Source organism: Sturnira hondurensis, unplaced genomic scaffold, assembly GCF_014824575.4.
Source record: "Sturnira hondurensis isolate 20B ecotype Veracruz unplaced genomic scaffold, ASM1482457v3 Scaffold0011378, whole genome shotgun sequence".
Classification (NCBI taxonomy): domain Eukaryota; kingdom Metazoa; phylum Chordata; class Mammalia; order Chiroptera; family Phyllostomidae; genus Sturnira; species Sturnira hondurensis.
The window spans coordinates 103,812-116,055 of NW_028084009.1; the positions used below are offsets into that span (position 1 = coordinate 103,812).

Genomic DNA, 12,244 nt, shown 5'->3' on the forward strand with positions numbered 1-12,244 from the left:
CGTTCTCAAGACCAGCGCGCACTACGCCCAGCACCGAGCACCAAGGAGAAGCCAACCCTGGAAGCTGCCGGTTCCCCTCCTTGCTGGAGTGCTCTCGGTACAGCCCTGAGCTCTCGCACTCAGGCAGGACCCTAGAGTCATTTCAGGCTCCTGTCTACCTGTCACCTCCCACACCCCATCCACCTGTCAGCAAGCTCTGTTAGATCTACCTTCAAGAATTCTGGGGTCTGACCATTTCTCCCACCTTCCCCACGGCCACCCAGTTCTCAGGCCCGTGCTCTCTGCCTGGAGTTCTGAAGTCACCTCCTCCCCGGTCTCCCTGCCAGCCTCGTCACCTACAGCCTGTGCTCCACATAGTCAGAGGGACGTTACCTGGCCAGGGTGGGCCGCTGTCCCCCTTGTGCTCAGAGCCCCCCAGTAGTCAGAGCCCCCCACAACCCACTAGGCCCGTGTGACTGGCTGCCCCGCCTTCCTGGCTGCCCCCTCACCCCTCCCTCTCGGACACACCGAGCTCACCCAGCGCTGAGCCCCCAAGTTGCTGTCCCCACAGAGAAGGGTCCCTCCACACATGCCCCTGGCTGGCTCCCGTCCTGCCTCAGGTCTCGACTCAAATGTCCCTGCTCAACAAGCCGCCTCTGACCCCCTGTGAAAACCGTACCACCCCACCCATTTGAAGGGGGACCCCCCACAACTCCCACACTCTCTGCCCCCACCCCCACCCCGGCACCTCGCACCAGCAGAAGTACACTATATTTCCCTTCTTCTACTTGTTTACAAAATGCCTCCCCCGCCCTTCACCAGAATGTAAGGCCCGTGACAGCAGCAACTTTGTTGAGTTTGCTGCTGCATCCCCAGAACCCGAGGCAGCTTCTCTTGTCATTTTCTCTCCACCCTCCTCTAACTGTCCATTGTGAATACCACCCAAGAGCTGACAAGGAACAACAGCACATCCACAGCGGAGGTGTCACCAGAGCGCCACGTGCATCCAGTCTGCCCCTCCCCCACCCACCCACCAGAAAGCCCATGGGCACCCAAAGGCAGCGCCTTCCCACGCCCGTGGCACCAACGTCTCGTCCTGTCTCTCTGATGCTGTAAATAGCAGTCTCAGCACCCGTCGCTCCGAGACCCCAGGGCTGGTCCCTGAGCCTCACCTCACCCACAGCAACGCACCCAGAGCCTTCCCCGCTCCCCACACAGGCCTCAGATCCACGACTTTCCACCATCTCTGCGAGCCGCCCCACCCCCAGCCCACGCCCAGGATCAACCATTTAAGGCAAAATCCACATTGGGCTTTAGAGCCAACAGGCAGCCGTGGGCACTGAGGGAGCTCGGGAAACACGAGGCCACGGAAAGGTCTGAAGTGCAAGAAGCACCAGGTCAGAGAACCCTGACCCAGGCCACGTCTGGGCTTCAACCACAGAGCCTAAGCCACGAAAGACGACGCCAGGGGCCACCCCTCACCTGCGGCACATCCGGAACCCAGGATTCTGTGCACCCCCATCCCACCCACCAGCTGCTGCTCTCCTGGCTCACTGCGCCTGCGCCCCAGATCCCCCCTCCCCCGACCCAGCCTTCCTTACTGCCTATAATTTCAACCCACAGTGAGTCCTTTCGGAAGGAGATGAGGAACTATAATAACAGCTACATTCCCTGCCTGCCGGACATCCTTCGAAAATGAATTCACTCATTGAATCCTGTCAAAATAACCTAAAGGAACAGGGGTAGTTTCTCAGCCTTCATTTTACCAGTGTGGAAACTGAGGCCCAGAGAGGTTAAGGAGCTTGTCCCAGATCACTCAGTGAGGATGTGGTAGAGCTGGGACTTGAACGTGGGTCTGCCTGACTGTAAACACATGCCCTGGGCTGGTTTCATGGGCTCCTAAGGGCGGTGTGGCACTACGGTTAGCCGCTCCGTGCGTCCCCAGTGTGCACACCTGGATTTACAGCCAGGGTCCTTTCAGGACCTCCCAGACCTCAGGGTCCCACGTCCCAGCAAACAGCTCAAACGGCACCCACATCCTACATCAAGTACGTTTGATGGGCTTGTAAAATATCAGAAAGGGTTTTTCTAAACTTGCTTTTGAAGGTATTTGATGCCAAGAAACAATTACTTTACAGATTTGCTATGATTTCTAGGCAATCATCAGGAATGTGTGCAACAGGAGAAAAGCCAGCCAGCAAACTGTTTTTGAAACACACGAGGCTTTCACGAACATTAAATGGAGGTTGACACAAAGCTGTAAACGTTTAAACATGTATCCACTTTGATTCTGCAGTTGTCTCCTTGTCTTTGGAGCCAATATGTTCTTTTTACAGATGACAAATGCACATTCTCACAGGCTCCCCGAAAAGTCTGTGGAATTGAGGCACCTGTGGGTGACACACACCAGTCCGAGTCCCAGCATTGCTGCTGCAAGGCTGTGCCCCCCAGACCAGGCGCTCAGCCTCCCTGGGCCTCGGTTTCCCCAGCTGTAAGCGGGTTGGAGGACTCAGAGAGATACAGCCCGAAGCCCAGCCAGTGCCTGGCCCAGAGTACATGCCCCTGAACAGGAGCCTCGAAGGATAAGAGGCAGGTAGGCAGGAGTGTCTGCAGCGCCTGATGGAACACACACCTCCGGGAAGTTGCGGCAAAACTGACCCACAGATTTCCCAAGCCTCCGCCCAGCCCCTGCCCACTGGGAACTTGTGTGAATGGAGTAACTCAGCGAATTCCACACGAGACCAACTTGTCCCCATTTGCCCAGGACCATCCCAGTTTTACAACTGAATGCCTTAAGGTGGCAGCAACCCAAGGGTCCGTTCACTGGTGAATTGGTAAATCAAATGTGGTCTATCTGTACCATGGAATATTATTTCGCCTTAAAGAGGGAGGAAATTCTGGCACATGTTACAATACGGATGAACCTTGAGACATTACATTCCCTCCTGCTGAGGGAAATAAGCCAGCCACCGAGACAAATGCTGTGTGGTTCCGCCCATCTGGGGTGCCTGGAACAGCCGGAGTCGGAGAGAGAAGGTAGAAGGGGGCTGCCAGGGGCTGAGGGAGGGAGGAGTAGGAGTCGGTGTGTGCTGGGTGCAGAGTTTCAGTTTTGCAAGAGGCAGAGAGCTCTGGAGAGGGATGGTGGTGACGGCTGAAGAGCCGCGTGAATGTACCTAAAACCACTGAACTGTACACTTAAAAGGGCTAAGATGGTGAGTGTTACATGTATTTTACCACAAGTAGAAGAAAACTCAAAGTGAAAGAAGGAAAAGACCTTGAAGGACCCCATCCCGTTAGGCCCTCAGTCCCGGGCAGAGCCAGACGGCTGGCCCCACGGGTTCGGGGTAGCGGTGGGGGCAGGGAGCTCTCACCTGAGCCAGCAGCCAGTCCACCAGCTTGCTCCCAGGCAGCACGGACTTGTACGTCTTCAGGTGGTAATCGCGGTCTCTGCCGAGAGGAGGAGGCCCATTGTAAGGGGCTGGGGAGACTGGAGGTGGGAGCAGCCCGGGCTTCCCTGCTTCTACTGCCCTGACCCAAGAGACCCAGGCTCTCTGGACCCGGTGGAGGTGGGGGGCACGTACAGGGGGAAGGCCCGGGGACAGCACTGGGCAAGGAGTCTCCACCCGAATTCCACGCCTCACTCACAGCACGACCTGGGGAGAGTCTGTCCCAACCCAGGACGCCCTTCTCACCTACAGAGGGAGGGGGCAGGCGGTGATGGCTCTAAGGATCCTCTCTCCAGCCCAGGGGTTCTCAAGCAGGGGCAACTGTGCCCCCCAAAGGACACCTGGCTGTGTCTCAAGACAGTTTTGGCCATTACAACCTGGCGGGAGGTGGACGTGCCACTGGCACCTGGCGGGTAGAGACCAGGGACGACGCTAAACGTCCCAAATGCCCAGAAGGGCTCTCGGAGAAAGAACCATCCAGCCTGCAACGTCCACAGCACCGCGGCTACGGAAAACCAACTTGCTCTGAGCAGTGCAAACAACCCTCCATTTCTTTCCTTTTTTGTGTCACTGTTGACATTCGTGCAGGCAGAGGTAACAAACTCTTCCAACGTGGAAACGCCTCTTCCGGGGCTGGTGTGGGGAATCAGGCCTGAGCAGAGGGCAGGGGCCTGGGATATGCCTGGCTCTTTTGGAAGTAAGTGCTCCAGCCCGAGTGGCCTCTAACCTCCTGCTGAGTCCTGGTGCAAAGGCTTCTGCTGACCTTGCAACCAAACCGTAACACTGTCTCAGCCTCTCAAGCCACCAAAAGTGAGTGTCTGTGGCCAGCCCATGTCGAGGCTGATAGGGTCCAGATGGGGAGTTTTTCTTTAGGACCTGGAATGTCCAGCAGGCGGGGTCATGGAGGGGCCCCCCTGGGTTTGCAGAAGGACAGCAGGGGAGGGGCTGAGGAGGCGGGGGCAGGTCTGGAGACAAAAGTGGTTCCCAGGGCCTGACCTCCCACAATGAGGCCAAAGGCCAACAGAGGCCAGCAAACGCCAGGAAAGGCCCTTCCTCTCTGCCCCTCTAAGAGGTGATAAGGGCTGTCAGGACAAAGGGACAGAGGAATCAGCACCTGGTTTAAAACCGGGTCAACCTCTCTGTCCTTTCGTCCACAACCATAAGCTTCCTGGGAAAGAGAACAACCAGTCACTGGCATTTCCACAGCACCCACCAAGTGCCGGGCACCATTCACATCGAATCCTCACGATGGCCCGAGAGGTGTGAGCTAGTCTTATGCCCATTTCACAGATGCAAACAGAGAGGCTGAAGAGAGTCACTACCTTTCAGCAGTTACTCAACAGACACTCACTAAGTGCTACTTTGCCCTAGCCCTGCGCACTCCAACATGTGACCATCTTTCAATCAATGCATATTAAATGAAACTTACAGTCACATTCCTCGGTCTCAAGGGTTTGAGATCCACATGGACTAGAAGCTACTGGGCTGGACAGCACAGATACAGAGCACTTCGGCCAGTGTGGACAGTTCTACTAGGCAGCGCTGTCAGCCCAGCGCTGGGACGCAAGTGTGTGAGACACAGCAATGAGCAAGCTCCTGCCCCTGGTGAGTTTACAATTCAACATGGAGGAGACAGTACACAGATATAAAACCAAGAATATGCTGACTGACATACTGACAGCAGTCATGCTGACAAGTTCAAGGAGAAAACCAAAAGGAAGTAAGGAGGACAGTGTGTACCCGATGCTGAGACTTTAGAAAGGTGGTCAGGGAAGGCCCCCCGAGATATCTGAAGGAAGTTAGGAGGCAAATATGCCCGTATGTAAGGGAAGAGCATTTCTGGCAGAGGGAAGAGCAAGTGCAAAGGCCCTGAGGTGGATCCTATTAGTGTCCCCATTCCACAGAGGAAAAAGTTGAGGCACCAAGAGGTTCAGTGACTCTGTCCAAGGTCGCACAGCAGGCTGAGGTTCCAACCCACCACCATGCTGCAGTGTTTCCCCCAAAACTCACTGAGCCCTCATAACAAACCTACAGAGGAGATGTGACTGTTAGCCCCATCTGTTGAAGGAGACTGAGGCTCAGGGAGGCTGGCGGCCAAGGCCAAGGCACTGAGGAGAGGCAGAGTGACCCTGAAGGCGGGAGAGAGTGACTTACTTGATCACGGGGGTGTAGAGGCTGTGAAGGCGGCAGTAAAGCCTCACACCCTGAAAGAGAAAAGCGGGGAGTCCGGGATCAGGCCACAGCCTTCAGAGGGCTACGCATCCAGGCTGCTGGGAGAGGTGGCTCCCAGGACAGAACAGGGGGAGGGGGGAGGAGGGGGGAGACAGGTGGGCCCATGGAGGAGGAGGAGAAGCCGCTGGGGCCCAAACCCACTGTGTGGTGACAGAGGGATCAGGGTGACGGGGTCAGAGTGACGGAGTCCCTACCTTGGACATGATGTCCTCCAGCTCACTCCGGGCCTTGTAGGTGCCATCGTCATAGCGGAAGCGGTACATCACCTGCTCATTCTTGAACTGGTGCTTGTCCGAGACTAGGAGGACCCAGGGGGTTGTGAAGGAAGTAAAGCAGGCCCCCTCCACCCCTCCGGACCCATGCCCACCATCACCACCCTCCCCTCGGCCAAACTCTGTGCCAAACAAAATCTCACTGACTCCCCTGCCCACACTGCATGTCAGGCCCTGCTGAGATCTGCAACTTGGGCCTGGTGCACCTGCGGGGCTCTAGAGAGGCCCGGGAACGCCCCTAATTCAGCCTGTGCCGGGACCATCGCCGGCATCCCCTTGCAGCTAGAGCACCAAAGCAGTGCGGGGCCAGTGTGCTGGGTCCGAGGCCACCCTGTCAGGACTCACGGGACCACCTCTGCACCATGGCCCCAAGCTGCCCTTGGTGCTCCTCTCCTCCCCTCCCTCCCCACTTGGAGCCACCAGCAAGTCCTGCAGGCTCTTCCTTCACGCAGCGTCTGACTCTACACTCCCACCTGCTCCAAGCCACCTTCACCTCCCGCCTGGAATATCACAGCTGCCTCCTGACTGGGCGCCCCGACACCACCCTCGGCACAACAGTTCCCACTCGGCACAGCGGCCCAGAGGGTCCCGTCAAAGTCTGGGTGCAGGCGGGTCTTTCCTGTCCTCGAAACTCAGCAGTGGCTTCACATGTCACTCAGAGTCAAGCCAAAGACCCTACAATCCTCTGTAAGATCCTGGACCGCATCCCCTGAATATTTCCCCCGGGCCCCGTGCCCTCTGACCCCATCGAACACTCCCCCACCCACTCCGCAGCAGCCATCCTGGTCTCCTTGTATTCTCCAAACAAACTGCTTATCCTCCTGTCCCGGGGACTTCGCACTGGCTGTTCCCTCTGCTGGGAACCCCTGGCTCCCTCCCTGTAAGCTTGGCCCATGAGAACAAGAGTTTTCATCTGTCCTGTTCGCTGCTGCGTGGGCAGTGCCTGGCCCAACACAGCCACTCAAGAAACTTAAAACAAGTGGGTCTTGCCTTTTCTGAAAAACAGATAGGAAATTCTCCTTCTGTTAGCCCGTCTTTTCAACACGTCCCCACACTGCTGGTCCACAAAGGGAGTGAGCAGTGTTACAAGGGCATCTAGTTCCCTGGGGCCCACTGCGCCCAGGGGCCAGGGCAGCTGCACCGAAGCACAGAAATAGCCTCTGAGTTAGTGGAAACGGCACCGCTGGAGTCTGGCCCACTCGCACCCCTGGCCCACATGGGCTAGCCCCACGCGCTCACCGTGGTGGATGATCCCATTCTCCAACAGGGCTTGGCCCAGGTTGACTCCTTCTTCAGTCTTGCTGATTTCACCGATTTCCAGGAGCCAGGCAACAAACTCACTGCCAGGAACATCACACACAGCTGAGAGGACCTCCCCAGACCTGGGACCCCCGGGGACCAGCACTGAGCTGGCCTGGCCTCACCTGCGCCTGGGAATGACAGCTAACCCTTCCCTCGGGGAAGCACAGCCTAAGGGCCCACAGCCCGGGGCTTGTGCTGAGGCCACAAGCTTCTCCCCATGACCAAGGGCAGAAGGGTGAGTGTGACCAGACCCCAGGCACTGCCTGGGAGGGAGGGATGGATGGAGGGATGGAGAAGTGAGAAGACGGGTACACAGACACGTGAGTAGGTAAGTCAGCGAACAGAAAGTGAACGGATAAATGGATGGCTTGACAGACTAATGAAGGCGAGGGGGCGGGGAAGGCTGGTGAGTAGGTGGGCAGATGATAAGTGCAGAGATAGCTGAGTAGATGGGGTCGGGGAATGGACGATGGATGGCTTGACGGACGGATGAACCGAAGGAACGAAGAAACAAACAAGCAGGAAGAAAGAAGGGTCCAGAAACACAACTGTGGAGCGTCAAGAGAGTTCATGGTGATCGAATCATGTCAGCCTCCTATTTGAAACCTTCCATTGGGCTTCCCCATTACTCTCAGGGTAAAAAAAAAAAAAAAAATACCAAAACAAAAACCTCTGCCCACCCAAGAACAAGGTCCTGCAGAAACTGCCCATTCCTCGCTGGTCTCATCCCCCATGTCTTCCACTTCCTTTGCTTTGGCCACACCCACCATCTTCCCCTTCTTAAAACATGCCAGACTCCTGCCTGCCTCAGGGCCTTTGCACCTGCTATCCCCGCTGCCTAAGCACTCTTCCTAACCCTTCCTTTTCACCCTCCAGGTCTCAGCTCAAATGCCACCTCCTCAAAAGTCCCTTATCTCCATACAACCCATCTCTTGGTGTTATGCCCCTTTTAATACCGTCTGAAGTTGTGCTGTCTGCGAATTTCCTTACGTGTCTACCAGCCATCTCCCCCAACCAGAATGCAGTCTCCGTGCTGTCAAAGTCACGGCTCCACCCCCGGAACCCAGAAGGGGGTCTAAAGCACAGGGGGGTTCCATAATCATTCACTGAGCAGATGAAAGAAGGAACCATGGAGCCAGAAGGAATGTTCTGGGACCAGGAGGAAGGTCTCGGGGAGAAAGCTGGGCCCAGAGGCCAGGAGAAAGCAGGCAAATCCAACATGACTGACTGCCCAGTGGGGCAGAGGCCCAGCCAGACCCCCGCTCCGGGCTCCTGGCGGGCACTCGGCCGGCGCACAGCTCAGCCCACTGGAAGTCAGCAGGAAAAGGGAGAGCTGGGAGCGCGGCTGCTTCCGCCCAGCAATCTGTGTTCAATGAAAGCAGGTGGCAGCTGGCCAGAGCATAGAGCTCTCCTGCTTATCGAAACCAGCTGTCCCGCCTCCAATTACAGGGCCAGAGGGGGGCAGGGCTATTTTTAGTTCTCCAGGGTTTGCTGAGCAAAGACCTGCCTTGTGTGTAGGTAGCGGTTGTGTGTGAGCATTGAGAGAGCCCCGGGTGCAGGGCCCAAGGGGGCGCAGAAGAAATGGATCTGTTTTGTGGAGCAGAACCCCAGGTAGGGAAGAGTTTGTTCTGGGTTCTGCCCACCCCCAGTTCCATTCTCTGGGTCCCAAAAATCAGACACAGAAAGTTACCAGCCACTGAGAGAAGTGAACAGATGCTGAGTGCCCGCTCTTGGAAGCTGGAGGCCTAGCATCCGGCTGCCCACCCACCGTCCCACTGGGGGCTGCCTCTGGGGTGTGGGGGCAGGGCATGACCCACCGCAGATGTTAGGACAGAAGACAGACCAGAGGACAGCAACGGTGACGATGTTTCTGCCCTGAGCGGAGTCCTGCCCGTTTCACAGGACAAAGGAGGGTTCTCTGGACTTCACAGGTAGACTCTCTAATCAAATAAAAGCTGGGGTCCAGCGTGCAACACCAGATAAAAGTCACCTCTGAAGAGGGGAGCCGGTCCTCACTGTGGCTGACTCCAGCTGCAGTGGGAAGACCAAGGCAGCTTATGGCTGTTCAGGAGAAGCCGGAAATCCCTCATTTCCTGTGAAATCTCCCAACTGGTTAATGTAGAGAGCGAGTCCCAATTTTCTGAAAGCACCATGTGGCCTATAAAAAGCCCGTCTGTAACCTGCACTGGGGCACTGGGGCACCACTTGCCACCACAGGGGTGCAGAGAAGGGTGTTCTGGGCGGCGGGTGGGGGTGGTCAGCACACACGGAGGCACAGAGTGGAGAAAGGTTAGGGAACCAGCGACCCACCGGCTGCTGGGGGCTGCGAAAAGCAGCAAGATCCAGTTTTGCAAGAGGACAGAACTCAGAGCAGTGGTCTGGGGACAGAGAGGAGGCTGCCCCAGTCTGGTGGCGTGTATGAAATTCAGGGCAGGGGGGACTGCTGAGAGTTAACATGCGTCCGGCTTTCACCCCTCCTCCCTTCCTGGTCCCCAGAGTTGTTCACCCAGGACACGTGTACTCAGCCTAGCACGTGCCATGCCCAACACCAGCCTCGGGGATACATGGGTACATCTTTGCACTCTTCCCCAGGGAAGCCCCATAGCTAAGGCCCAGGGTACCACTCAGCACCCAGTTCGCCTTTTCTCAAGGTCCATGAGGGTACGGACTGAGGGGTTTATAGTCATCCCTGTAACTCCACGGCCCCAAGGCGCTTCCTGAAGATGCCTACGGCGAGGTTCCGCAGGCCCTCACCCATCAGCTGTTCCATGAGAACACGGGGCTCCTGAGCACACAGGCGGATGAGACAGGCTCCTTCCACCTCAGAGCTTCTGTTCTGGCGGGCGAGAATACCTGAACGACACCCGACCTCTGTCAAGTGCCTTCCAGGAAGCCTTCCCCGACTGCCCCTGCCAGGCAGACCCTCCCACCTTGGCCCCTGAGCTCCAACAGCTCTGACGGTGCCCTCCCTGGGGGCCGGCAGGACGGTTCAGCCTCATCTCCCTCTCCTGCTTAGACTCTCTCAATGGCTTCCCAGAGCCCCTAGAATGAAATCGGAACCTCTCACCCCGCCCCCGCCTGATCTGGCCCCTGTCAACCCCCGTGATGTGGTCCCCTACCCCTCTGCCCCTCCCTCCCTCCAGCCTCACTGACCTCCTCACTGTTCCTCAGGGTCTTAGTCAAGGCTCGTTCCACTTCGCTGCTCATGTCCCTGCTGTTCCCTCTCCCAGGATACTGTTCCCCCGGGTCTTTTCACGGCTGCCTCTTGCTTGTCACCCAGACATTGGTCAGAACGTCACCTCCCCGACAGGCTCTTCCTGACCACCCACTGGAAACAGCACCCCTTTGCCTTGCCTCCTCACACCGACCTACGTACTTCCTTACAGGACCTCCAGCTCTCCGAAATGCCCATCTTGGTTTATCTTGACTTGTATTTGTCTGCTTGTCTGTTCGCCCCCTCCCTGACTGGTCAATTATCTGCGTGAGGTCAGGGAGCTCGCTGGTCCCGATCGCAGCCCGCATGTGGTGAGCAGACACTGAATGAATGAAGGGGATGACTGGGTGAAGAGTCGATCCTGTCTCCCCAACTAATCTGAGGATCCTAGAACAAGCACCTCCACGGGGCCGCCAAGGTTTTACTCCTCGGGTATTTTCACGTGGCAGCTGTGAGTTCTGTCTGTGCTAGGCCAAAACAGGCCACTCCCTCGAGCCCAATGCACACGTCTATGGCTCTTGCCAGCGCTGTGTTCGGCACGTCACACGCATCTTCTCACGGCATCCTCCAACACCCCTGGCAGGCACGATTTATTTTCTCTCATTAATCGATCATTTATTTACTGGGCTCAGAGGAGTTGAGAAACTTGCCCGAGTCACACAGGCCGATAGTGGGAGTTCCGGGACTCAAGTCCAAGTCTGACGCAAAGCCCAGTCCCTGAAGGTTGGGAAGATAAATCAGACACTTTCTGTTTTCGTGGAAGTCCCTGTCTGCTGGTGGAGACAAATGCGGGGAAAGTAAAGCTATCAAGTAAAAATGAAACATGCTGAACGGAGAGGAAAACGGATACATGCAGCAGAGTGCCTGGATTCAACCCCAGCCTCCCACTTGTGACCTTGTGCAGGGCCTTTGCGCTCTCTGCGCCTTGGTTCCCTCGGCCTTCAAATGGGGGTGACGGCAGTAACCTGCCTCCGGATGCCGGACCAGGGATAAAGGCATGGCCATGTGCTGGCCCCTGGGCCCGAGAAAGGCTCAGTAACTGTGTCCCCATGCTGCTGTTTCCTTCCCCCCCCCCCACCCGTCCAGGGGACAAAGGTGCTCCCAGAGGAGAAGGCTCGGGAGCTGAACCCTGGCAGGGAAGGAGACAGCAAGCCCCAGGTGGGGTGCCGAGCAAAACCATGCAGGGAGAAGAGTTTCCCAGAACAGTCTCCTGCAGGACACAGGCCTGTAAGGCCCCGGAGATTACACAACAAGCTTCAGTTCTGGCCCTGCTTCAAGTGGGCAGTGAAAGAAATCGCCCTAATCCTTCCTGAGGAGACGGAACACTCCCCGAAGCTGTAATCACAGAAGGTCATCCCATCCGGCTGGACTGTGTTCTCAGATGGCACTGGGAGATCCTCCAACCCCGGGGGGCCGGAAGAAGGCCCCTCCTGGGAGGAAAATATCCTTTCTTCCCTGGGATTAATGATGAACAAATGGAGACCAGCCAGCCTGTCCCTTCCCCACTTCCCACATCTCCTCTGCACCCAGGGAGCCTGGAGCTGGGGTGGCTGACCTGAGGGCAACAGGGCAGCCCAAATCCAGGGCATCCTGGTCACCCCTCAGGGGCCCAACCACCCCTGCACCCCTGCCTGCTGCCCTGCCAAGCACGAGCCTCAGGCCAGAACCAGTCTGTGGCCCCAGTGGCCCGCCTGACATCAATGCCCAACTGTCTACCAGGCACTCCAACAGAACACGTCCAAACCTCGGCTCCTCTTCCCCACTGTCTCTGCATCTTACGTTGTGGGGACTCCAAGCAG

General features: G+C 57.1%; 1 protein-coding gene across 2 annotated transcripts in view; it reads right to left on the reverse strand.

Annotated features, from left to right (window-relative positions):
* Positions 1-12,244, reverse strand: part of PREX1 (phosphatidylinositol-3,4,5-trisphosphate dependent Rac exchange factor 1) — a 169,133-nt gene that overhangs the window by 41,690 nt on the left and 115,199 nt on the right. For both annotated transcript variants that reach the window (XM_037059851.1, XM_037059849.1), the window contains exons 11-14: positions 7,169-7,269; positions 5,852-5,955; positions 5,580-5,629; positions 3,351-3,426 (exon numbers count right to left, since the gene is read on the reverse strand). In XM_037059851.1, the coding sequence (XP_036915746.1) occupies positions 3,351-3,426; positions 5,580-5,629; positions 5,852-5,955; positions 7,169-7,269 (331 nt within the window). The remainder of the gene's footprint in view (positions 1-3,350; positions 3,427-5,579; positions 5,630-5,851; positions 5,956-7,168; positions 7,270-12,244) is intronic.